Below are 27,785 nucleotides of genomic sequence, written 5' to 3' on the forward strand. Positions count from 1 at the left end.
TTAGAAGTGTGAACATCTTTTCCATAGCAGGAAGTCTACACATTTTGATGTCAGCATCTTCTTCAGTTGCTACTTTAACTTGCTACTAAAGTCKATTTTGAAATGATTATAGTGTGCCAAGATCTGAAAGTAGTTGCATGGAATGAAGTTAACCTATAAGACTGTAGTACCTGTGCAGAGCCTAGCGCTAATGCTTAGCATTAATGCTAACAGCTCAAGGCACATACACTGCTCCCCACCAGAGACCGGGGTTCAATTCCTTAGTGTAGGACGTTGGCAGAAACAATTAGGGCGGAGTCCCATAGGGTGGCACACAATTGGCCCAGCGTCGTCCGGCTTAGGGTTTTGGTCGTCATTGTAAATAAGAATTTGTTCTTAATTAACTGACTTGCCTAGTTAAATAATAAATAAAATAAATACTGCAGAAATACTGGCGTGAAGGAAAATATATTTTTTGATGTCTGCTATTTTCTTAATTTCTCTGTGCTTTRCACTAGTGGCTCAGTTGGTAGAGCATGACACTTGCAACACACCTGYGCTGTGGMTTCAATTCCCGTTGGGGACCAGTATGAATAAATATAAAAATGTATGCACTCACTATTATAAGTCYCTCTGGATAAGAGRGCCTGKTAAATGACTTAAATGTAAAACATAACACTATTGTATAGAATGTGTCAGTGCTTCCTACTGTGTTTAGGAAGAAAAAAKTGTGTTTTTCTCTTTCCTCCTCTTATGTTTTCGTCTCCGAGGCCTGGCCCTCAGAGAGACAAAAGCTCCCTTTCTGGGCCGAGTCACTTTGATTCAACGGCAGAAGCTGCTTTCTGGCCCAAGTCACTTTCGGYGGGCTCCCGAGTGGCACAGCAGTCCAAGGCACTGCATCTTAGTGATGGAGGCATCACTACAGACCCTGGTTCAAATCCATGCTYTATCACAACCAGCRYTGATCGGGAGTGTCATAGGGCAGTGCAAAATTGGCTCAACGTCWTCCAGGTTAGGGGAGGGTTTGGTCGGGGTAGGCCGTCATTGTAAAATAATAATTTGTTCTTAACTGACTTAAATAAAGACTAAAAACAATTAAACTGCAAGAGATGCTTTCTAGCCCAAGTCGCCTTGATTAAACTGCAGGAGATGGATAGTCACATTGGTCAGTTGGTCAGTGAGACATATCTCTGACTTGGAATTGACAATGTGTCTTCACTGGGAAACACATTTTGTGAATCATCACAGAAAATCAGAAGCCAACAGTGAGTACCTATAACCATCTACTTCTTTTCATCTGTGAAGAAAATACTAAAGTGACCAGAACTTCAGTTGTCTGAGTGTCAAWATTTCTCTGTGAAATATCCAATGTGCATTAAAATGTTCTGCTATGACAAGAAAATAGAAACATTTCTCGGTGTATGACTTTCTGCCCTTGCCGGTTATTTGTGTTGTCAGATCATTTAAATGTCTCTGATGGATTTCAGCACTTCTTCAGCCCCCCCCAAATCTCTAACGTGATAGTGACCAGTATGTGTGCGTGAGAGGGACAAAGGAAGAGAGAAAGTGGGAGGGGAGAGTTCTGTCTTAATAAAGACACCTGTCACAACATACGGACGTACCATCCATTTGCCTCGAGGTTAAACTACTGCCTGCTGTTAGTCACAATACTGAAGGAGCCAACAGGTCCACTGAGCTAGACATGGGTATTCAATGGAACATGGAATATCCACAGTCAGGAGAACCATGAGGAGWTTCTTAAAGCAATGGGTGAGAAGTCAGATAAGATGTTCATGAGTGTGAACTGTCCTCTTATAAATGACTTTTCTTTGGTTTCTATTATGTGCTTCAACTCTACCTGAGATGCTTGTCAAGATGCTCGAGGGTGTCAAGCCAACCACAATCATTGAGCAGAAGGGTGACGACTTCACCATCGAGAGTTGAGACTCCTCTCCTCTCCGCACTGTCACCAACTCATTCAGGAAAGGAGTCCGAAATCACTGCAACGGATGGGGGGGGGGAAAGGTTTACGGTAATTTATCAATTATTGAACATGTCGTCTGTGTTTCTACCAAACTGTGTATGAATGATTTTAGAACTACATACACATTAAAACTGAAGTGAATGTATTGTATGTGGCATGATCGACCATAGACCTAGGCATGACTGCATGYTCGACCATAGACCTAGGCATGACTCTGCATGACTCACCATGTCTAGCCAGGAGACACTAGAGAGCATCACAAAGCTTTGTTTATTTGCATCAACCAATCAATCAAAATGTATTGATAAAGCCCTTTTTACATCAGCCAATGTCACAAAGTGCTATACAGAAACCCAGCCTAAAACCACAAACAGCAAGCAATGCAGATGTAGAAGCACAGTGTCTATGAAAAACTCCCTAGAAAGGCAGGAACCTAGGCAGGAACTTAGGACGAAACCAAGCTCTGAGGGGTGGCCAGTCCTCTTCTGGCTGTGCCGGGGGGAGATTATAACAGTACATGGCCAAGATGTTCAAACGTTCATAGATGACCAGCAGGGTCAAATAATAATAATCACAGTGGTTGTAGAGGGTGCAACAGGTCAGCAGCTCAGGAGTAAATGTCAGTTGGCTTTTCATAGCCGATCATTCAGAGTTAGAGACAGCAGGTGTGATAGAGAGAGAGAGTCGAAAACAGCAGGTCCGGGACAAGGTAGCACGTTCGGTGAACAGGTCAGGGTTCCATAGCCGCAGGAATAACAGTTGAAACTGGAGCAGCAGCAGGTGGACTGGGGACAGCAAGGAGTCATCAGGCCAGGTAGTCCTGAGGTATGGTCCAAGGGAAAGAGAGAGAGAGTTAGAGGTAGCATACTTACATTCACACAGGACACCGGATAAGACAGGAGAAATACTCCAGATATAACAGACTGATCCTAGCCCCCGACATAAACTATTGCAGCATAAATACTGGAGGCTGAGACAGGCGGGGGTCGGGAGACACTGTGGCCCCGTCCGACGATACCCCCGGACAGGGKCAAACAGGCAGGATATAACCCCACCGACTTTGCCAAAGCACAGCCCCCACACCACTAGAAGAATATCTTCAAACCACCAACGTACTACCCTGAGACAAGTATAGCCTACGAAGACCTCCCCCACGGCACAAACCAGAGGTGGGCGCCAACCCGGACAGGAAGATCAAGTCAGTGACTCAACACACTCAAGTGACGCACCCCTCCTAGGAACGGCATGGAAGAGCACCAGTAAGCCAGTGACTCAGCCCCCATAATAGGGTTAGAGGCAGAAAATCTCAGTGGAGAGAGGGAAACCGGCCAGGCAGAGACAGCAAGGGCGGTTCGTTGCTCCAGAGCCTTTCCGTTCACCTTCACACCCCTGGGCCAGACTACACTCAATTTTAGGACCTACTGAAGAGATGAGTTTTCAATAAAGACTTAAAAGTCGAGACCGAGTCTGCATCTCTCACATGGGTAGGCAGACCATTCCAGAAAAATTGAGCTCTATAGGAGAAAGACCTGCCTCCAGCTGTTTGCTTAGAAATTCTAGGGACAATAAGGAGGCCTGCGTCTTGTGACCGTAGCGTACGTGTAGGTATGTACGGCAGGACCAAATCGGAAAGATAGGTAGGAGCAAGCCCATGTAATGCTTTGTAGGTCAGCAGTAAAACCTTGAATTCAGCCCTAGACTTCACAGGAAGCCAGTGTAGAGAGGCTAGCACTGGAGTAATATGAGCAAATTTTTTGGTTCTAGTCAGGATTCTAGCAGCCGTATTTAGCACTAACTGAAGTTTATTTAGTGCCTTATCCGGGTAGCCGGAAAGTAGAGCATTGCAGTAGTCTAACCTAGAAGTAACAAAAGGATGGATACATTTTTCTGCATAGTTTTTGGACAGAAAGTTTCATATTTTTGCAATGTTACGTAGATGGAAAAAAGCTGTCCTTGAAACAGTCTTGATATGTTCGTCAAAAGAGAGATCAGGGTCCAGAGTAACACCGAGGTCCTTCACAGTTTTAGTTGAGACGACTGTACAAACATCAAGATTAATTGTCAGATCCAACAGAATATKTCTTTGTTTCTTGGGATCTAGAACAAGAATCTCTGTTTTGTCCGAGTTTAAAAGTAAAACATTTGCCGCCATCCACTTCCTTGTGTCTGAAACACAGGCTTCCAGGGAGGGCAATTTTGGTTTCCAATCTCTCCAAAAGAATGTGGTGATTGATGGTATCAAAAGCAGCACTAKGGTGTAGGAGCACGAGGACAGATGCAGAGCCTTGGTCTGACGCCATTAAAAGGTCATTTAGCACCTTCACGAGTGCAGTCTCAGTGCTATGATGGGGTCTAAAACCAGACTGAAGCGTTTCGTATACATTGTTTGTCTTCAGGAAGGCAGTGAGTTGTTGTGCAACAGCTTTTTCAAAAATGTTTGAGAGGAATGGGAGACTCGATATAGGCCGATAGTTTATATTTTCTGGGTCAAGGTTTGGCTTTTTCAAGAGAGGCTTTATTACTGCCACTTTTAGTGAGTTTGGTACACATCCGGTGGATAGGGAGGTGTTTATTATGTTCAACATAGGAGGGCCAAGCACAGGAAGCAGTTCTTTCAGTAGTTTAGTTGGAATAGGGTCCAGTATGCAACTTGAAGGTTTAGAGGCCATTACTTTTTTCATCAATGTGTCAAGAGATACAATATTAAAAAACTTGAGTTTCTCCCTTGATCCTAGGTCCTGGCAGTTTTGTGCAGACTCAGGACAACTGKGTTTTGGAGGAATACACAGATTTAAAGAGGAGTCCGTAATTTGCTTTCTAATGATCATGATCATTTCGTCAAAGAAGTTCATAAATTTGTCACTGCTGAAGTGAAAGCCATTTGTACGATGAGAGTTGGGAAGCAAGTTCAGGTAGTGTGTTTTCATAAATAAACATAACACAAAACAAAAAACAATGAACAACACACAGACATGAAACAGAAACAATGACGCCTCAAGAAGGAACCAAAGGGAGTGACATGTATAGGGCAGGTAATCAAGYAGATGATGGAGTCCAGGTGAGTGTCATTATGGGCTGATGCGTGTACKGYTGGTGACAGGTGTGCGCCATAACGAGCAGCCTGGTGACCTTGAGGCCGGAGAGAGAGCACAAGTGACAGCCATCCTCTCTTGGGGAGTGCTGCATTTTTAGTTAGCTTTGCGARAGTATCAAAAATAATTGTTGGATTGTTCTTATTCTCCTCATTTAAGTTGGAAAAATAGGATGATCGATTAGCAGTGAGGGCTCTTTGATACTGCACGGTACTGCCTTTCCAAGCTAATCGGAAGACTTCCAGTTTGGTGTAGCTCTATTTCCGTTCCAATTTTCTTGAAGCTTGCTTCAGGGTTCGGGTATTTTCTGTATAGGGAGCTAGTTTCTTATGACAAATGTTTTTTGTTTTTAGTGGTGTGACTGCAGCTAGGGTATTACGCAAGGTTACATTTAGTTCCTCAGTTAGGCAGCTTCCTCTGCCCAAGTGGTGACCCATCATTCATGGCAGGTGGGGCATGTTATTTTGGCATTAATACATGTCACATATCAGTTTGCAAACAATGTAAAACAACAACATTTAGTTAATTAATCCGCATACAAACATGGTCTTTTTTGCTTTCTTGAGTAAGGCAGCTCCAAAATACGTCACCAAAGAATCTACAGGGAGAGTTAGAAAATTCAAGCCCCTTGGGTGATGCCATAGAATTACATTAGAAGTGCCCATCCAGGAAGGCTCAAGGTCATTGGCCACAGATGAAATGACATCAAATCACTTTATATCTACCGTAGATTTGATTGGACTGATCATGTCAACATCATACTTTCAAAATCATAGCTAGCAAGCTAGCAGTCATCATCATGAATCAAATTGACAATCCTTTCAATCGTTGTCATATTTTTATTTTATTTTTTACCTTTATTTAACGAGGCAAGTCAGTTAAGAACAAATTCTTATTTTCAATGACGGCCTAGGAACAGTGGGTTGTTCAGGGGCAGAACGACAGATTTGTACCTTGTCAGCTGGGGGATTTGAACTTGCAACCTTTCGGTTACTAGCCTACACTGACYCCCCAATATGAAGAGAAATTATGAAGAGAAATTATAGATAGATGCTCATCGGCCATTGGACATAAAGATTACACAAGTTGGAAATCGCAAATTCAACAATGAGTGGTTTGGAAGGAATCAGTGGCTAACTGCAAGCAGWGCAAAGCAATCACTAGCCTGRTATTCAGTGAAGTGGGTGTGTGGTCCAAATCTCGGTTTAAGGGTCTCTTTTCCAAGCTTAAAAGGATAAGCATTCAACTTTGGCCATGTTGTCAATCCAGCATGATTTCTGCCAAGTTGAAAACAACTAGAAACTCGGAAATCTCAGACTTCAGTGAGTTCAAGACGACTGAGAACTCTGAAAAACATTAGCTCCGACTGGGAAAAAACGTTTTGAACAGTCATCCAACTCAGAATTCCAAGTCGGCCTCTTCTAGAGCTCCGACTTGAAAGTAATGCTAAGTGTAAGTTGTGTAGTAAGCTGTTAGTAGTCCATGTCCCTCACCCTAATAATTTGGTCCCTTTTCCCCTCATAACTTAGCCTACTGTTCTGACTTGTTGGTGCACATGTAGCCTATAGCCTGTTCTAGAGAAATTTACAACATTGAATATTGTAAGAGCTTTCATTGTCTGCTTATGTCCCCTTATTTATCCTACGGCTCTGACTTGGTGTAAAGAGAGAATATTGTAAGAACGGCCCATGTTCTGAATTCTGACGCTGTACATTTCAAAAGTGTGAAAAAATAGTTATATTGACTACGTCCGTTCTTGCTCGCTCATGAATTACTTAATATAAATTATGGATTGCCTCTTATTCACTCGTCGTCCCCTTATGCCACAGTTTGTACAGCTCCATTGTCAGTAGAAACCACATTTGTTTAAGCAAGTAAGCCATATCAGCTATGTTTTTTTTAAAGGCAGTAAATGAGACTGAATGAGACGTTTCGCTGTCAGACAAGGCTCAGCTGATAGCCAGGTGTAGCAGTGGTAAGGTGTTGGGACAGCTTTATGTAGGGCCTAACAGTTTGTGGGCACCGTTTGTCATCGTGATAGTGCAATTAATGTATTGTTTAGTGTAGTTTAGTGTAATGTTTGCCACTGCTCAGCCCACACCTCTGGTTGGGTGTCCACAGGCAGGCTGATGTGGTGACAGACTTCCAGAGCCTATTCCTCAGGGATACTTGCTATGGTCTGTTGTGAGCATCTTGACCCCAGTGACTAGGGTCAAGATGTTAAAGGGAGAGGTGGGAGCTCCAGGAATTGATCATGATCCTCACAAGGGGTCTGAAGCGAAACCACCTTTTACATTTTCCGATGGACTTATCTGATCCATGATGAGAGCTTTTAATCAATCGATAGAAATAAAGACAATTTATTTTAACCTAAATATACAGTGCATTTGGAAAGTATTCAGACCCCTTTACTTTTTCCAAATTTTCTTATGCTACAGCCTTATTCTAAAATAGATTTTTTTTTTTAATCATCAATCTACACACAATACCCAATAATGACAAAGTGAAAACAAGTTTTTGGCAATTTTTGCAAATGTATTACAATTTTTTTTTAAACGATACCTTATTTACATAAGTATTCAGACCCTTTGGTATGATACTCGAAATTGAGGTGCATCCTGTTTCCATTTATCATCCTTGAGATGTTTCTACAACTTGATTGGAGTCCACTTGTAGTAAATTCAATTGATTGGACATGATTTGGAAAGGCACACACCTGTCTATATAAGGTCCCACAGTTGACAGTTCATGTCAGAGCAAATATCAATACATTTTCTGTAGAGCTCCGAGACAGGGTTGAGTCGAGGCACAGATCTGGGGAAGGGTACCAAAACATTTCTGCAGTATTGAAGGTTCCCAAGAATACAGTGGCCTCCATCATTTTAAAATGGAAGTAGTTTGGAACCACCAACACTCTTCCTAGAGCTGGCCACCCGGCCAAACTGAGCAATTGGGGGAGGAGGGCCTTGGTCAGGGTGGTGAACATGAACCTGATGGTCACTCTGACAGAGCTCCATAGTTACTCTGTTTTGATGGGAGAACCTTCCAGAAGGACAACCATCTCTGCAGCACTCCACCAAACAGGCCTTTATGGTAGAGTGACCAGACAGAAGCCACTCATCAGTAAAAGGCACACAACAGCCCACTTGGAGTTTGCCAAAAGCCACATAAAAGACTCTCAGATGATGAGAAAGAAGATTCTCTGGTTTGATAAAACCAAGATTGAACTCTTTGGCCTGAATGCCAAGCATCGCGTCTGGAGGAAACCAGGCACCATACCTATGGTGAAGCATGGTGGTGGAAGCATCATGCTGTGGGGATGTTTTTCAGCGGCAGGGACTTGGAGACTAGTCAGGATTGAGGGAAAGATGGACAGAGCAAAGTACAGAGAGATCATTGATGAAAACTTGCTCCAGAGTGCTCAGGCCAACACAATAAAACAAAAAATATGCAAGCATGGAGTTTTTTATTTAACTAGGCAAGTCGGTTAAGAACACATGTATATTTACAATGACGACCTACCGGGGAACAGTGTTTTGTTCAGGTGCAGAACAACAGACTTTTTAAAATCTTCTCAGCTCTGGGATTTGATCCAGCAACCTTTCGGTTACTGGCCCGACGCCTCAAAGTGCAGGCAGTAATGATACAAAATTCTATAATTCTATTACTATTTTACCTCAAGAATTGTCATAATTACAGGCAGTTTACAGGTAGCCTACCTAGTTGGGACTGGCAACAAAACCCACCGAGATTATTTTATGTTACTCTTTAACAAAACCACCTACGCAGTACCTACAGTAGGGATATTGCTGCATCCTCAGCATGCTGTGATAACGGCACCTAATTTGTTTATTTATGTGTTCATGCAGGGCTCATCTGACTCTCTGGTTATACACAATTTTAATTAAAAAAACAGCAGATGTTGCTGATTTTGTTTGTGCTTTCACTTGCTTACAATTCCGCGAAGTAGACCACGCGCCTGCGCATTCCTTCTTCCACGTAGCTGCGCCATAATCTCTGGCTGCGCGTTAAGCCAAAACATAGCAGAAATATTTGCTGTAAAGCTGCGTTCTTGCTGAATATTTTGAACATGGCCAGATATTTGAGACCTCCAAATACATCGCTTTTCATCAGGAACATTTCCGATGAATCCAGGTGAGTACACATTTGAACAAATCCCCCTAGTCGAGTCAACTAAATAATTCGACGCCCCGAGCTAACTAACATTAGCCCAATGCTAGTCGGCTAGCCACGCGCTTCGGCCTGACTTGACCTTACCGGGGTAGCTAGACCAGAGGTGTCTAGACTCAAATCTTAGTCCATAAAAATCAAAAGAAAGCTACTATCATTAGATCAGATTGATATAGCTACAAACGTATGTTTCAATCTGGCAATACTTCGAATTAGTTAGTTGCCCTGCCTAATGAGCTAACGTCGTTAGCTTGTTGTAGCTTCCGGTCCACACTTCGGTGAAAAAAAACTACGTTTTATGGAATTCTAATATAAATGGCTTAAACATATGACTGTTAGAATGACATGTGCCCCCTATCTAGTTAACAGCCAGATATTTTATTTGCAAGAACAACACTACATACACAGGCCTACACATAGTAACACAGTAGCCCAAAGGCAGGCAGATGGCGATACCGAGGTTTAACCTTACCGTCCAAAGGGGAATGCAACGTTATGCATCCAACTATACACTCATATCCCCCGTGGACCGGTTTGTACTTTAAACATTCTCAATTCTAGCAGAAAAGTCGTCGATAATCGATTTAATGGCAACAAGGCTTTAAATATATAACATACTTTAATGAAACGCCATTTTCCACTACCATGCTACTGTGGCTAATGCTAGTCCCGGATGTTGCGTATCGCGTTCTACCAATCATGTTGCAGCAGTCTGTTTTTCAACAACTGGTATGATAGTTTCAAAATAATTTGTTTCCAGAAATCCTTTAATATAATATCATGTACCATATCACCCAGTCATCTGTCATAATCACACTATCACAATTTCCTCCCCAAGACCAGTATACTGTCTCCTCAAATAATGCACAGTCCAGCTTATTGTCTGTTTACAAATTGAAATAATTTATTTGATTAACAAATATGGTGTGTCAATCTTATCTGATTTATGTATCAGGAAATGAAAGGCGGCACACTATAATCAATCACATTTATTTTGTAGAGCCCTTTTTACACCAGGAATTGTCAGAGTTTTACAGATATCCAGCATAAAATCCATAATGAATACAGGGTGCGAACACTTCAAGACTGTAAGGACAGGTGGTCTTTAATGTTTTAGGCAGTCAAGGGATGTGGTGGTAAGAGGCATGGTAGTCAGAGATCAGTCCAGGGCAAGCCAGCTAGGTGGATTGGTGACATGCAGAGCCAGGAATCATCAGGCCAGGGTTTCCTCAGGCATAGTGAGAGAGAAATGGGGTTATTAGTGGCAGAATTCAGATTCATTAACCTCTCTAGGCTAGATGGGACGCTACGCCAAATTCAAACTACAGAATTGTAAATATTTAACATTCTTGAAAATACACATGCAATATGTCAAAATAAAGCTTAACTTCTTGTTAATCCAGCCATGGTGTCAGATTTCAAAAACGCTTTACGGCGAAAGCATACCGTGCGATTATCTGAGGACAGCACCCCATCAAACAAACACATGACAATCATATTTCAACCTGCCAGGCACGACACAAAACTCAGAAATAACGATATAATTCGATAATGTCATTTTTTTCATCCATAAAAACTCAGTTTAGCTGGCGCGCCTCAGTCAATAAAACACTGTTTCCCTCCGTCAAAATGCATACAAAATGAATCCCAAACGTTACTAATAAACTTTTCCAAACAAGTCAAACAACGTTTGACGTCAATCCTTAGGTATCCTAATACGCAAATAAATGATACAATTTAAGACGGAGAATCGTTATTGTTTTTACCGGAGATAAACAACAAAGAACGCGCTTTCCTCCACGCGCTTGGAAACACTAAAGCCAAAATGGGAGCCATCTAGAAAAACTACAATTTCCAGGTTATTTTTCTAAAAACCAGCCTGAAACTCTTTCTAAAGACTGTTGACATCTAGTGGAAGACCTAGGAACTGCAATTTGGGAGGATTTGGGCTTATAATTAAAGTTCAAGCCATTGAAAACAGTGGTAAGCTGAATCCAACACACCTCCAGGCTGTGTAATGGCTATTCGACCAAGTAGGAGGGTGATGGAGTGCTGTGTCAGATGACCTGACCTCCACAATCGCCCAACCTCAACCTAATTGAGTTGGACCGCAGAGTGACGGAAAATCGGCCTACAAGGGCTCAGCATATGCGGGAACTCCTTCAAGACTGTTGGAAAAGTTTTCCAGGTGAAGCTGGTTGATAAAGCCAAGAGTGTGCAAAGCTGTCATCGAGGCAAAGTGTGGCTACTTTGAAGAATATAAAATATATTTTTATTCAACACTTTTTTTGGTTACTACATGATTCCATATGTGTATTTTCATAATTTTGATGTCTTCACTATTATTCTACAATGTAGAAAATAGTAAAAATAAAGAAAAATCCTGGAATGAGTAGGTGTGCCCAAACTTTTGACTGGTACTATGAATGTAAATAAAAAATAAAAACCCGAGCTCTCATCTCCTCCTAGATATAGCAAAGACATTTATTTTGCCATTTATGAATGTGTTATTCAATGCGTATGTATGGGCTATAGTAGTAAAGGCCAAATTCATTATTTATCCTAAAATTCACAGGGGAATTGGCCGGTAAGCTGCATAATATTCCCATTGGCCGGTAAGCTGAAACGACTAAATATCGCGATCTGCCGGCATTTGGGCAACTAACAGGAGATTTGAACCATTCTTGGAACTAAGATACATTTCAGAGTGTGCATGAACTTCAAAAAAGTTTTAATTGTGTTTTTAATGCAAAGAAGTGGTATCTTCATATTGCCCAACAGAAGCCACCGGTCTCAGCGGTCTGTCCGTGGCTCCCAAGGTGGTGCCACTTTATTCTGGAACTTAAGACTTTTCCTCCAGGTCATTGAAGTGAAATTTCTATCTATTTACGGTATTCAGGCCTGAGGATTTGCGGCGTGAGTTTGGTCGCTATGGGCCTGTAGTAGATGTCTACATTCCACTTGACTTCTATTCACGCCGACCGAGAGGATTTGCATATATTCAATATCCTTTCCCTTCTACAGTGAGAGTTATGAAATCTGTGTTTCTTTTTTTGTTTTTAATTTTGAATGTGGTGTAAACTTAACATGCTTTCTCAGCCGGTGTCTTCAAGCATTGAGTTATGGTTGTATAATTGATTTGCTGTGACTGTTTTTCTGCATGTACACGGTGAAGAACTTTTTAATATCTAACTTACATTTCTCTGTTGCCCCAGAAAATGTAAAGGCATCCAGTTGTTGTGGAGCCTGGAGAAAGAGTAAGAATGTCCGGTGTAGAGTAGATCTAAAGACAAGCAGCAAAAGACCGCCAGGATGCAAGAAACAGAGAGAGGGAGAAAGGTTGAAAAAGAAAGAGAATTTAAAGCTTGAAGAGACAAAGGAAAAAGGGGACGGAGTCGAGGCTTGGATATGTCATCAAAAGACAGAGGCAAAGGGAAGAGATTTTAAAGGGCAAAGACGAGCAGGAAACCAAGTTCTTCTGGGAGGCGGTTAAAGAGCTTAAAGATCAAGATGTAAGTCAAAGTCGAGCGTGTTTAAGGTAACAAACCTGAATTATTTTGTATCCTCCAAAAAAATGAATAGACAAATATTACAGGAAAAGCAATCAATACATAGCCAATATGCTAAATTTGATTCTTAATTGAACTAAGAAATTATAATTGTACTCTTATCGATATATTTTGCCTTCGACAATATCATTTGATACTGAAGCAGTATTGGTTACTTGGTAAAAGCCATAAAATTAGCGACACATTATTGAAACATGTTTGCCTCATCTTTAATCTTCAGAAGAACCCAACATGCACTTAACAATTGTGTTCCAGAACCTACGTTTGGCTTTATACTGTCAGCCAATATGGCTTCCCTTTTTGATTAAGTGGCAGAAGATGCATTGTATTACAACAGTTGTGCTGAAAATAATTGAACCACATAAGACCACAAGGTAAGAACCTTAACAGCTCAGCAAGTTTGAAGATGTGCGGGACGCTGAAGATGCTCTGCACAACCTGGACAGGAAGTGGGTGTGTGGCCGACAGATTGAAATCCAGTTCGCGCAGGGAGATCGAAAGAGTAAGACAGTTACCCCAATTTATTGTTTGCTGAAGTAACTATGTACCATATCGAGCAATTTACTGATGTTACTTTCAGCTGTAAGTTCAAAGACATGTATTTTCTACCTGACCTGGTGCAACTGTAATACTTTCAAGTAGAGCTAAAGCACTAGGTACTGTATGTCTGCTAGTTGGGTTTTTCTCTTTACCCAAGTACCCTTTATTTTTTTTACATCACAGCACCCAATCAGATGCAAGGGAAAGAGGGGGGATCTTCGCGCAGCTCTTCGCGGCATGATGATCGTGATTATGATCGGGACAGCCGTCGTAGGCGCTCTCGCAGCCGTAGCTACCAAAGACGCAGGTCGCGCAGCCCATCCTACGAGCGCCGGCCCAGACGCTCTGAGAGTCCCCGAGAGTAAGGTCCTTTCTAGTGATTTCCAACTAGTATGCTTCCAATAACTCCATTTGGGGGGGGGGTTCAAGCTGCAAAGCTTCTACAAAATGTCAGTTCTGCTGAGTACATTCTGCTTGACAATGTAGTTTTGTTACCCAGCTCCCGTGGAAGGATGTACGGTGGTAGAGGAAGAAGCAGGAGCCCGGAAAACGACAGGTGGGTCCTTCACAGCTGAACCACTGACAATGATTGCATCCCAAATGCCACCTCTATTCCCTATATAGTACATTACTTTTGACCAGGATTTATTGGGCTTTATTCAAAAGTAGTGCATTATATAGGGAATATGGACCCATTTGGGAGGTACACAAAGCCATGTTCTGGACACTTTCAATTCATCTATCAATCATTAGTTGGCTGTGATCTTCTGTCACTTTTGCTGTCTTCATCAGTGGAAGCGTGATTCTAATAATCCAATGGTTTGTTCTTTACGCAGGCACAGACCACCCCCACGTGACCACAGACGACCCCCTCCTGGGCACTCCCCTCACAGCCAGTCCCGCTCCCCTTCTCACTCCAGAGCCAGGCCCAGGGCCCAGAGGGAGTCCAGAGGAAAGTCTCGTTCCCACTCGAAGTCCCTGAGCCCACAAGATGGCGACTTCCACCAAGCCCCCGGTGGCTATGAGCCTCGGGACGAGGCGTCGTCCCGTATGCGTTCCCTGTCCCGCTCACGTTCCCGTTCCCTCTCACGGTCCCGCTCTCGCTCCAGGTCCTGGACTGGACGCAAGTCAGGGGGACACTAAACATGTTTGTTGGATCTTTTTGACAGTAGTTGTGTCTTGCTGGATAATTGAATGTTCATGGAACAGTTGTTGGTTTGTTTGTTTGCAAAAATGATATTCCTTAGTTTTTTTCTTTTTTTTCTTTGAGGAAAGACAAACATGGTAACCTTCTGTTTTTAAATCCATCAATCCCAGAAATGTCCCGCTGTTTACACCCTCTGTTTCTAGTCCTTATATCTTTATGTAAAAGGGTTGTCTTTCATAAGACCCAGGGCTATAAGTACTGTACAAGCTAAGATCAAGGCCAGGATTGCATCCCATCATTGGTAGGTTTGTGTAATAACATACATTACATTTTAAAGGTAATTTCCGATTGAGCCAACATATGCAGTGTTTACCATGAATGCAGTCTCGGCAAACGAGGGAATGTTGCTTTTTAAAGTTGCATAGCCGAAAAGGGCTGATCAGATTGAATCCTGGCCCTTGTCACTAAAATCATTACCTTGACTATCTAGTCGGGTACATTGGACACCGTTCCACACAGTTGGGATGATTTGTAGTATAAGTTACCTGGCCTGTATAAGAGCCACTAGCCACTGGTGGCACAGTTCATTTTCTAGTGCTGTCTTTTTGTGTGAGGATTTGTTCAGCGATACAGGCTCATGTTACAGTCCTGTTTGATTTAATACTTTCTGATAGCCCTAATTGTCATGCCTTCCAGGAATTCTAGACTCATTTCAGTAGTGTCATCCTGTCAACTGAAGGTTTCTAAGTTTGCTTTAGTTGCTATGGTTTTGACATAGCCTGTTGTATTTTGTATTGTTTTCTGACATAAAAAATATGACCTTGATCCTTCTCTCTGTGTTAGTGCTTCATACTCAACGGTTCCTATGGTGGCTTGTATTATTCTATAATCTTTGTTTCCTTCGACAGCAACTCAAGAAGTGTAGTCTTCCTTCTAAATATCAGTTATACTCCACTGTATATGCAACTGTATCTTGAGTAATAAATGTGTAAAAATGAATGGTAGCTATCTAGTTTGGGTGGCATTCTATCAGACATTGTTTGCTTGCATTTCTGTATGTGGGGATGTTTTAGAATTCAATACGATGTGCAATCACCAGTCTTACTGAGACATCAACTTAAAGCAGAGGATATCTGTACCTAGCAATATATTTGATTCTGTAATATCACTATACACAAAATACCTTGAATGCTAATACCATACACAATTTATTTTCATCTTGATAAAGGTCACACAAGCTTATTCAAAAATCTAACTCAATATAAATTGGATGGATAAAATGAGAAAGAATAGGATTTGAATTTGGTATGAAGCATAAACTTTGAACAGTTGGAACAACAGCAAAGTAACCAAAACATCAGAAAAAAAATATATAAATCAAATATTCCACTCAATAGCTTACATGTTCCATTTGATTCCAATTTTAACTTGTAAGTTTTGGTACATAAAATACTACATTTCGCAATGGAACGTGTAAGGTAACCATATCAAGTGCGGGTGTTAAGTCATAACGCTTTTTTAAAACATTCTTAGCTTTTGGATTTAAAGATACTCGATACGACTTACATTTAGTCCTACATTTTTTCCAATACAAAAGAAAATCTATTTTCATCCTGTCTGTGCTGTGCATAGTTTTCCCAGATCATTGCTCATACTTTTCATGATCACGATTGCTGTGTATAAAATGCCCAAGAAGAAGGGGGAGCACAGAAAGCACTGTTTCTACAGAAATTAATGACAGTCCTCAAGAAATAACAATTAAATTGGTGAAAATATTACATAATACACTCTGATACAGACAGCAACAAAAACAGTTGAAACTAAGTAGTATTGCTGTGGTAGAAAACCAATTGACAGAAAAATAGTTCCAACTTTGAGATCAGATGCTCTATTAAGCTCCAAAGCTTGGTATGTGCATTACTCCATTACTTCATAGAACAACAAGCAGTAACAATATAGCCTGGGTGTCGGTCTGTTTCTGCTCCCTTGTCAACTAATGCCAAACAATGGAGTAGGCAAGAGCATAAACTGATATGGGACCAGGATAGTAACAATGAGGCAGGGCAACCAAGATGGACTGCAGACTTAATACAACAAGGCTGTTGCTTCCTTCTACTGCTCTGACTGCTGCTTCATAAAGACTGCTGCTTCTTAAAGAATGCTGCTTCATTCTACTGCTCTGACTGCTGCTTCATTCAACTGCTCTGGCTGCTGCTTCCTTCTACTGCTCTGACTGCTGCTTCATTCTACTGCTCTGACTGCTGCTTCATTCTACTGCTCTGGCTGCTGCTTCCTTCTACTGCTCTGACTGCTGCTTCATAAAGGCTGCTGCTTCCTTCTACTGCTCTGACTGCTGCTTCCTTCTACTGCTCTGACTGCTGCTTCATTCTACTGCCCTGACTGCTGCTTCCTTCTACTGCTCTGACTGCTGCTTCATTCTACTGCCCTGACTGCTGCTTCCTTCTACTGCTCTGACTGCTGCTTCCTTCTACTGCTCTGACTGATGCTTCATTCTACTGCTCTGACTGCTGCTTCCTTCTACTGCTCTGACTGTTGCTTCATTCTACTGCCCGGACTCCCCAAAAACACAAGTATAGCTGAGCCTGCTGTGTAAATTACAAACATTGGTTTAACTTCCCACAAGCTCCTACTCCTGACAATCAAAGAGGACAAAACCTTCATCTGACTGGGTCGTATTCACTAGGAACCACACAGAAGCAAAGGGGCAGAAACGGAAAGGGACTACCTGAACTTACTAAGAAATAAGAAGATTGTTTCCATGCGTTTAGGTCAGATACAACACTACCATCACAGTTCTGGTTATATGGGAGAAAATGTATATTGTTGTTGGTCTCTGCTGGTGTCTTTTACCTGAGGCTTCTGCATACTACAGAGAGATCTCTCTTCTTCTTGCGAATGTAACGGATGTGAAATGGCTAGCTAGTTAGCGGGTACGCGCTACTAGCGTTTCAATCAGTTACGTCACTTGCTCTGAAACCTATAAGTAGTGTTGCACCTTGCTCTGCAAGGGCCGTGGCCTTTGTGGAGCGATGGGTAACGATGCTTCGTGGGCGACCGTTGTTGATGTGTGCAGAGGGTCCCTGGTTCGCGCCCGTGTCGAGGGGACGACGTAAAGTTATACTGTTACACGAACAATTGACATGATTATTGAAATGAGACATCTTGTCAACAAAGCTATCGAGTTTACTTCCTATGCGCTCAGTTGTGAATCAACTGATAATAATCTTCTATTTGCGAGCAGAATCAGGACTGCTCCTTGATGCTGCATGTCCATGTTGGTCACAGACTGGTACCTTGCCCCTGCTCTGCTGACACGGTCCTCATACCATGCTGACTTTACTTTGTCACATGGTAAGATATTTACAATTTAAATAAAAACATGCTTGGATACAAAAGCATCACTAACTAACAAGTTCAGAGATGTATGTTAAAGGTACTTGCCTATGGCTCTGAACCAAGTAGAGAGTGACCCTCAGTTATGACACATGCCAATCCTTTGTTCTGTACTGATGTTATGGTGTTTGTGTTTTTCTGTGTTGAACATCAGTCAACTTCGGCAAACACTAGCCTACGTTGTACCTGGAAAGTGAATCAATGAGCGGCTAAAGTTAATAATAGCAAGTCAATCATTTCATGATGAACTAACGTTAGTGCAGTCTATTGACTTTAGCTATGCGACCCAGACCAATGATTTCCAGACCGATGGTTATTTGTCATTAGTTACTACAGCCATAATGGCAATATTGGCTATGGTAAAAATTCATGAGCATTTTTTGGTCATAATTTAAGGTTAGGTATAAGGTTAGTCGTTTGTTTAAAGTTTCGGTTAAGGTTAAAATCTGATGTTAAGAAGATACATTTTAGAAATACGCGGGGTTTAGCGATGAACTATCACTTTGTGGCTGTGGTAACTAGTGACGAAAAAGTGACGACCCAGACTAATGAGGTAACGTAGAGGATGAAGAGAGGCCCAACTCGGCGGAAAAATCTGTCTCTCTCCAGCAGGTGGCGTTTTTTCCTTGTTTCGCTTACCAAGCAAGCAGTTTTTGTATGGAGGTCAATGAGAGTGTCGAATTTGGTAAACAAAAAAATATATGGCTTATTTGATAAGTTTTTGTATTTGTATTTAATAGGGATCCCCATTAGCTGCTGCCTGCCGCAGCTAATTTTCCTGGGGTCCAAACACATTAAGGCATAAAACAATCCAGTTTACACATTACACATAAAACAAAATATAAAACAGTACATCATATAACATTAGTACACCACTACATATCTACAATACAACATGTATAATACCACCATACAACAATATTACAATGTACGTGTATGTAGAGTGCGTGTACTAGCGTTTGTGTGCATCACAGTATCCGCTCTTCCATAAGGTGTATTTTTAATAAAAAATATATGATTCTACTGCTTGCATCAGTTACCTGATGTAGAATAGAGTTCCATGTAGTCATGGCTCTATGTAGTACTGTGCGCCTCCCATAGTCTGTTCTGGACTTTGTGAAGAGACCTCTGGTGGCGTATGCATGGGTGTCCGAGCTGTGTGCTAGTAGTTTAGACAGACAGTTCGGTGCATTCAGGTTGTCAACACTTCTTACAAAAACAAGTAGGGATTAAGTCACTCTCTCCTCTACTGACCCATGAGAGATTGACATGCATATTACTAGACTGCTTTGTTGACAACGACTCCCATTGTTAGGGCGGCGAGACATGTATCTTGTCAGTGTATCCATAATATTTGGGTAACATTAGCTAATGCTAGCATAGCTCATATAGATGTTATTAAATTACTAATTAGCATTGCTAGCTAGCTACGTCGCTTTGGTAGAACACTAGGAGCGGGCAGCTAAATTAGCAAGTTATATCGCCTATTATTAGCTAGCTAACGTTGAACTAAGCATTTTGGTTGTAAAAAGAAAATAAGTTTAATTTTATAAAGTAAAGATATTACTTAAATCGGTCAGCTAGCTAGCTGTGTTAACTAAAAAGGAAGCAAAATTCACCTTCCCTCTGAACTCCGTCCAGTAAGTGGCGGTAAAGGCAATTAAAGGTGTGACATCTGCCTTAAAACTAACGTTAGATGGAAGAAGACGCCATTTGAACATTGTTGTTCAGCAAGCAAGTGATTTAACAGACACCGACAATAAATTAGAACACAAGAAAGCGCAAGACGGACACACAATATTAATTTACTCGGTACTATTAGCAGCTATCTTACATTTTGACCGACCCCAAAAAACGTTGTTTTCTGAACTAAGTTAGCTACCATGGCGTGCGCAGCTACTTTGAAGCGTTCAATGGAGTTTGAGGCCCTTCACAGCCCTCAATCTCCAAAACGGCGAAGGTGCAGCAATCTGCCAGGGACTCCGGTCACCCCGTCTCCAAAGCGATGCAACCAGCTGTCTGCTACAGGTGACCGTTCGATGTCACCCCAATCAACTTGTGGAGGAGAACACAGGCTCACGCCAGGTTAGTCAGTTGCCCGAATTGAGCTGGATGGCCATTGTAGCCAGCGTCAATGGTAAAAGAGGCTATCTATCTAATAATAATTAAGCCGGACTTAAAGGCTGTAGCTAGTAGGCCTACATTGAAGCAAGACAAGATCATTATGGTGTAAAAGGCATATAAATATAATATGTAGTTAGCAAACGTTACCCACTAGTCTCAACTCACAAGTTTGCCAGAATGAAACCAGCTCTGATTGTAACATGCTTACGCTAGCTAGCTATGTAAATTCGTTTCTAGTTGATGACAACACCTAGGTAGGAAACAGTGGTGGGTGGAAAAAGTACCCAATTGTCATACTTTAGTAAAAGTAACGATATCTTAATTAGAAAATGACTCAAGTGAAAGTCACCTGGTAAAATTCTACTTGAGTATATGTCTAAAATGTTTTTACATATCTCAAATCAAATTGTATGTCACATGCGCCTAATACAACAGGTGTACCTTACTACAATCCCTTAACCAACAATGCAGTTCAAGAAATAGAATTAAGAAAATATTTACTAAACTGAAGTTTAAAAAAAGTAACACTAACAATGAGGTTAGGGTAAGAGTCAATGTGTGGGGGTACAGGTTAGTCAAGGTCATTTGTACATGTAGGTAGGGGGTAAAGTAACTATGCATGGATAATAAACGGAGTAGCAGCAGTGTAAAAACAAAGGGGGTGTCAATGCAAATTGTCCAGGTGGCCTTTTGATTAATTGTTAACTGACACTGCCTAGTAGATACAGTTGAAGTTTACATACACCTTAGCCAAATGTTTTTCACAATTCCTGACATTTAATCCTAGTAAAAATTCCCTGTCTTAGGTCAGTTAGGATCACCACTTTATTTTAAGACTGTGAAATGTTAGAATTATAGGAGAGGGATTTATTTCAGCTTTTATTTCTTTCATCACATTCCCAGTGGGTCAGAAGTTTACATACACTCAATTAGTATTTGGTAGCGTTGCCTTTAAATTGTTTAACTTGGGTCAAACGTTTTGGGTAGCCTTCCACAAGCTTCCCACAAAATTTGGGTGAATTTTGGCCCATTCCTCCGGACAGAGCTGGTGTAACTGAGTCAGGTTTGTAGGCCTCCTTGCTCGCACACACTTTTTTCAGTTCTGCCACAAATTGTCTATGGGATTGAGGTCAGGGCTTTGATGGCCACTCCAATACCTTGACTTTGTTGTCCTTAGCCATTTTGCCACAACTTTGAAAGTATGCTTGGGGTCATTGTCCATTTGGAAGACCCATTTGTGACCAAGCTTTAACTTCCTGACTGATGTCTTGAGATGTTGCTTCAATATATCCACATAATTTTCCTGCCTCATGATGCCATCTATTTTGTGAAGTGCACCAGTCCCTCCTACAGCAAAGCACCCCCTCAACATGATGCTGCCACCCCCGTGCTTCACGGTTGGGTGGTGTTCTTCGGCTTGCAAGCTTCCCCTTTTTCCTCCAAACATAATGATGGTCATTATGGCCAAACAGTTCTATTTTGTTTCATCAGACCAGAGGACATTTCTCAAAAAGTATGATCTTTGTCCCTATGTGCAGTTGCAAACCGTAGTCTGGCTTTTTTTTGGCAGTTTTGGAGCAGTGGCACTTTCTTGCTGAGCGCCTTTCAGGTTGATGTCAATATAGGACTCGTTTTACTGTGGATATAGATGCTTTGTACCTGTTTCCTCCAGCATCTTCACAGGGTCATTTGCTGTAGTTCTGGGATTGATATGCACTTTTCGCACCAAAGTATGTTCCTCTCTAGGAGACAGAACGTGTCTCCTTCCCTGAGCGGTATGACGGCTGCGTGGTCCCATGGTGTATATATTTGCGTACTATTGTTTGTACAGATGAACGTGGTACCTTCAGGCATTTGGAAATTGCTCCGAAGGATGAACCAGACTTCTGGAGGTCTACAATTTTTTTTGAGGTCTTGGCTGATTTCTTTTGATTTCCATGATGTCAAGCAAAGAGGCACTGAGTTTGAAGGTAGGCCTTGAAATACATCCACAGGTATACTTCCAATTGCTCAAATGATGTCAATTAGCCTATCAGAAGCTTCTAAAGCCATGATGTAATTTTCTGGAATTTTCCAAGCTGTTTAAAGGCACAGTCAACTTGGTTGTATGTAAACCTCTGACCCACTGGAATTGTGATACAGTGAATTATAAGTGAAATAATCTGTCTGTAAACAATTGTTGGAAAAATTACTTGTGTCATGCACAAAGTAGATGTACTAACCGACTTGCCAAAACTTTCTTGTTAACAAGAAATTTGTGGAGTGGTTGAAAAACGAGTTTTAATGACTCCAACCTAAGTGCATGTGAACTTCCGACTTCGACTGTAGGTCCTGGATGGCAGGAAGCTTGGCCCCAGTGATGTACTGGGCAGTACGCACTACCTTCTGTGGCACCTTACGGTCAGATGCTGAGCAGTTGCCATACTAGGCGGTGATGCATCCTGTCAGAATGCTCTTGTTGGTGGGCTGTATAACTTTGAGGATCTGGGGTCCTAGGCCAAATACCTACATGTTTAAAACAGACCACCATAGTCCCTGTGCCCAAGAAAGCAAAGGTAACCTGCCTAAATGACTACCGCCCCATAGCACTCACGTCTGTGGCCATGAAGTGCTTTGAAAGGCTGGTCATGGCTCACCTCAACACCATCATCCCAGAAACCCTAGACCCACTCCAATTTGCATACCGCCCCAACAGATCAACAGATGATGCTATCTCTATTGCACTCCTGACTGACCTTTCCCACCTGGACAAATGGAACACCTATGTGAGAATGCTATTCATTGACTACAGCTCAGCGTTCAACACCATAGTACCCTCAAAGCTCATCGATAAACTAAGGACCCTGGGACTAAACACCTCCCTCTGCAACTGGATCCTGGACTTCCTGACGGGCCGCCCCCAGGTAGTAAGGGTAGGTTATAACACATCCGCCATGCTGATCCTCAAGAGGCCTTTCAGGGGTGCGTGCTCAGTCCCTTTCTGTACTTCCTGTTCACTCATGACTGCTCGGCCAGGCATAGCTCCAACACCATCATTCAATTTGCAGATGACAGATGATCACCAACAACAACGAGACATTCTATAGGGAGGAGGTCCGAGACCTGGCTGTGTGGTGCCAGGACAACCACCTCTCTCTCAATGTGATCAAGACAAAGGAGATAACTGTGGACTACAGGAAAAGGAGGACCGAGCTCGCTCCCATTCTCATCGACGAGGCTGTAGTGGAGTAGGTTGAGAGCTTCAAGTTCCTTGTTGTCCACATCACCAACAAACTTTCATGGTCAAAGCACACCAAGACCGTCGTGAAGAGGGCACGACAACCTATTTCCCCCTCAAGAGACTGAAAAGATTTGGCATGGGTCCTCAGATCCTAAAAAGGTTCTACAGCTACACCATTGAGAGCATCCTGACTGGTTGCATCACTGCCTGGTATGTTAACTGCTCGGCCTCCGACTGCAAGGCACTACAGAGAGTAGTGCGAGCGGTCCAGTTTTGTCTTCACTATTATTCTACAATGTAGAAAATAGTACAAATAAAGAAAAACCCAGAAATGAGTAGGTGAGTAACTTTTGACTGGTACTGTACATACGGTCACTGTAGGGACGACGACGTCGTCAATGGACTTATTGATGAAGCCGGTGACTGAGGTGGTATACTCCTCAATGCCATTGGATGAATCCCGGAACATATTCCAATCTGTGCTAGCAAAACAGTCCTACAGCGTAGCATCCACCTCATCTGGCCACTTCCATATTGAGCGAGTCACTGGTGCTTCCTGCTTTAGTTTTAGCTTGTAAGCAGAAATCATTTAAAATTCCTTAAATGAAGCAAACCAGACGGCACCATTTTCTTGTTTTTTATTTATGGATAGCCATGGGCACACTCCAACACTCGGACTTAATTTACAAACATTGTGTGTTTAGTGAGTCCGCCAGATCTGAGGCGGTAGGGATGTCCTGGTCATGATAAGTGCATGAATTGAACCATTTTCCTGTCCTGCATTTAAAATGTAACAAGTACTTTTGGATGTCAGGTAAGTACATTATTTTATTTAGGAATTTAGTGAAGTAAAAGTTCTCAAAAATAAATAGTAAAGGACAGATACCACAAAAGACAACTTAAGTTGAACTTGAGTATTTTTACTTAAGTACTTTACACCACTGCTAGGAAGTAATTTATACATCCATCCACCTACCAGATTTAAAATATGATGGGTTGATTAGGTGCATGCATGTGTGTCCATGTTTTATCACACAACCAAGAGACATGTGGGAGGCCTGGGCTGTTGCGTGACGAAACACTCATTCCAGGATACGCCAATCATGTTAAGATGACTTTTGCTGTTTCTCCTCTCCACAGAGCAGATTGTCCAGAATCTTAGGCAAGAATACAGCCGCTATCAGAGGAGGCGGCAGCTTGAGGGGGCCTTCAACCAGAGCCAGTCCCAGAGTCTAAGTGATTGCCCAGGCCAAAGCCCTGGCTTCATGGCACCAAGCGCCCAACCAGGTGTGTTTTCATCCACTCCCACCAAGCTGAAGGAGATACTGTCAGCATCTGATGGCAAATGAATGAATAACACACGCACTGTGCTGGCTCTCACTGTAGGGATGAATAACACACACACACTGTGCTGTCTCTCACTGTAGGGATGAATAACACACGCACTGTGCTGGCTCTCACTGTAGGGGTGAATAAAACACACACTGTGCTGTCTCACTGTAGGGATGAATAACACACACACTGTGCTGTCTCTCTCTGTAGAAATGAATAACACACACACGTGTTGCTGTCTCTCTCTTGTTAGAAAATGAATAACACACACACACTGTGCTGTCTCTCACTGTAGGGATGAATAACACACAACACTGGTTGCTGTCTCTCTGTAGAAATGAATAACACACACACTGTGCTGTCTCACTGTTAGGATGAATACACACACACTGTGCTGTTCTCTCTCTGTAGAAATGAATAACACACACCACTGTGCTGTCTTCACTGTAGGGATGAATAACACACACTGTGCTGTTCTCCTGTAGGGATGAATAAACACACACACTGTGCTGTCTCTCCTGTAGAAATGAATAACACACACACTGTTGCTGTCTCTCTCTGTAAGAATGAATAACACACACACTGTGCGTGTCTCTCTCTGGTAGAAATGAAACACACACACTGTTGGCTGTCTCTCTTCTGTTAGAAATGTAATAACAACACACTGTGCTGTCTCTCTCTGTAGAAATGAATAACACACACACTGTGCTGTCTCTCTCTGTAGAAATGAATAACACACACACTGTGCTGTCTCACTGTAGGGATGAATAACACACACTGTGCTGTCTTGTTTTTGGTGTGGGGAATAAGAGCCATCAGAGTTAATTTCTTAAGACAAGAGGACTCACGATTACCTGCTTCTGCATGTGTTTATTCTAGATGTTTCAACATCCTGACCTAGTAAGGTGGTTCTTTTTAACCATCCAAAGGGCACCCTATTCCTGATGTAGTGCCCCTGTCAAAAGTAGTCCACAATAAAGGGAATATGGTGCCATTTGGGATTTAGCATGTGCAGTTGTCGGGCCAAAGATCATTCCTTGTCATGTTATGGTTTCTCCAGGGTCTTCTGTGAAGAGGGACCAGCCCTGTTTCACACTGCACCAAGTTGGCTCTCTGTGTGAACGGATTCTCAAGGACCATGACGAGAACATCCGTGAAGAGTATGAGCAAATCCTCAACACTAAACTGGCAGGTAATACTGAGTGACTTCCTCTTTACAGATATGTGCCAGGATTCATGAAGCATCTGAGTAGGAGTGCTGATCTAGGATCAGTTTCATCTTTTTAGAACATAATTCATCAGACTACTTAAAGAGGAGGGGGGACCTGATGCCAGATCGGCGCTCCTACTCTTAAAGGCTTTAGGAATACGGTCCCAGATTGACATCTTATGGGCAGACGGCTCAGTTTAATACTTTTAATTCCATAGATAATTTGATGTTTTTGGTTCCTTCCCAGAACAATATGAATCGTTTGTGAAGTTCACACATGACCAGATCATGAGACAATATGGCGCCAGACCCTCCAGCTGTGAGTTCCAACGATATCGCAACACACTAACTTTTATCCTCATGTTTCTGCAGGGCCTGTTTTTAATCAACATTTTCTTATTTTTCAGATGTCTCATGAACTGTCTTAAATAGGAAGTTACCTGCTCTCACGTCTAGACTGCTGCTCGCCTATCTCCACGTTTTTCTTCACTTCTTCAGTGCTATGATTTTCTTTGACTTTTAACACTCAATGTTCTGAGTTGTACTTGTGTGGGTGTGCTCTTTCTTGGGAGATGGATGGTTGACTCCTTTTTAAGTGCTGTAGAAAGCTGGGCTGATGTGACTTCTATTTAACCCCCCCAAATCCTGCTGCAACATGATTCCTCACTTTTCACCAACCATACTTGAAAATGTGGTTCTCTTTTTTTAATATTTTAGAAATGAAAGTTATTTGCCATTTTGTGCTTTATCTAAATTGTATTTGATGTTATACAGGAGTACTACAGACAGTCAATTGTAGTTTTGCTTTTCTTGAAACATTTTTGTACATGGCTGATTCCCTTGTCTTTCATATTTCAATTGATATTCCCTTTCCAGAAACTGATCATGTCAACCCCATGAGAATCTGTTTGGAATTTGCAGGGTTCTTGTTCAGACATTCTATCCGATTATGCTGCAATTGAGGAGATGCCAGAAAAGCATGTGTCGTTACACTGAGCTCTTTATAAAATATGCAGGCTATTACTCCCAAGAATACCATGAATGGAAGGGCTCATTTGTTGACTGGTTAAGATCCTTTTTACAGGGATAGACCATAATTGAGGCTTTGTTTCATTTGAGGATGAAATGTGGGAAACTGCACTATCCTCTCTTGGTTTGGAATAAAACACCCCTCGAGAAAAAATATTTGGGTCAGAGTACAGTATAACTGCAGTTATTCTGAAATTACTGTGTCCAAAATACCCACAGTTGAAACTGCAGTCCTTTATTTTTTACGGGGGCTGTATAGACTTGATTCTGTTATCTATAATACTTGGGCCCTTGAGAGATTTGTAAGGGAACCACACTCATTGTAGTGGCCTTCTCAAAGTTTTGAATCTAGCTGGTCCCCTGTACTCTCGTTTTTTTTTTTTTTTGTATATTAATTTTATTGAATGTTCTGCATATGATTTATAAACTCTTAATGTACTACTTGATATCCCTATTAAATGATTAGTTTTGGGTTATTAGTCAGGGGATCCTATAATACTGGTGTGTTCTGTAAAGCCTGTGATTAGGACTGGAGGGGGTTATGTAGTACTTTTACATCGTACTACTGAATACAGTGAATGTATGTCTTTAACTGATGGCTTTGGGTTGAAACAAAACTGATTTTCATCATTCAAACATGAGCTAATGTGCTTCTATACAAGCTGTATACATAGGGTGCAAGCCTACCATTAGGAAGTGCCATTAAATGCATCATGAGATATGACCATTTCTTTAAACAGACGAAGACTTGATTCTCTAATTGTGTGGTTGTGGTTTGAGTTCTACAAGAAGATCTTACTATGAACTTTTAATCAAAAATACCCTATCAATTTTTTTTATTGTCCTACATGTAACAATGTGTTCTTTTGGGCTCAGTTTTGCTGTACACTATTATAACATTGTTGAATAAAGCCTTGATTTGAAGGGAATCATTTTGAATGTAGTTCTTGTGAG

The 27,785-nt window shown here is 41.8% G+C and overlaps 2 protein-coding genes across 2 annotated transcripts; both read left to right on the forward strand.

The window, feature by feature from the left end:
* Nucleotides 1-9,035: 9,035 nt before the first annotated feature.
* LOC111955655 (serine/arginine-rich splicing factor 10) lies at nt 9,036-15,327 on the forward strand. Its single transcript, XM_070436449.1, has 6 exons — nt 9,036-9,210; nt 12,146-12,249; nt 13,213-13,317; nt 13,539-13,716; nt 13,855-13,911; nt 14,192-15,327. Exons 1-6 carry the CDS (start codon nt 9,146-9,148, stop codon nt 14,496-14,498), a joined length of 816 nt encoding a protein of 271 aa, XP_070292550.1. The 5' UTR covers nt 9,036-9,145; the 3' UTR covers nt 14,499-15,327.
* A 4,375-nt stretch (nt 15,328-19,702) lies between these two features.
* On the forward strand, nt 19,703-26,440 carry LOC111955949 (akirin-1A). Its single transcript, XM_023976338.2, has 5 exons — nt 19,703-20,001; nt 24,401-24,547; nt 25,653-25,784; nt 26,050-26,121; nt 26,210-26,440. Exons 1-5 carry the CDS (start codon nt 19,800-19,802, stop codon nt 26,218-26,220), a joined length of 564 nt encoding a protein of 187 aa, XP_023832106.1. The 5' UTR covers nt 19,703-19,799; the 3' UTR covers nt 26,221-26,440.
* Nucleotides 26,441-27,785: the final 1,345 nt, after the last annotated feature.

Source organism: Salvelinus sp. IW2-2015, linkage group LG31 (assembly GCF_002910315.2).
Source record: "Salvelinus sp. IW2-2015 linkage group LG31, ASM291031v2, whole genome shotgun sequence".
NCBI lineage: Eukaryota > Metazoa > Chordata > Actinopteri > Salmoniformes > Salmonidae > Salvelinus > Salvelinus sp. IW2-2015.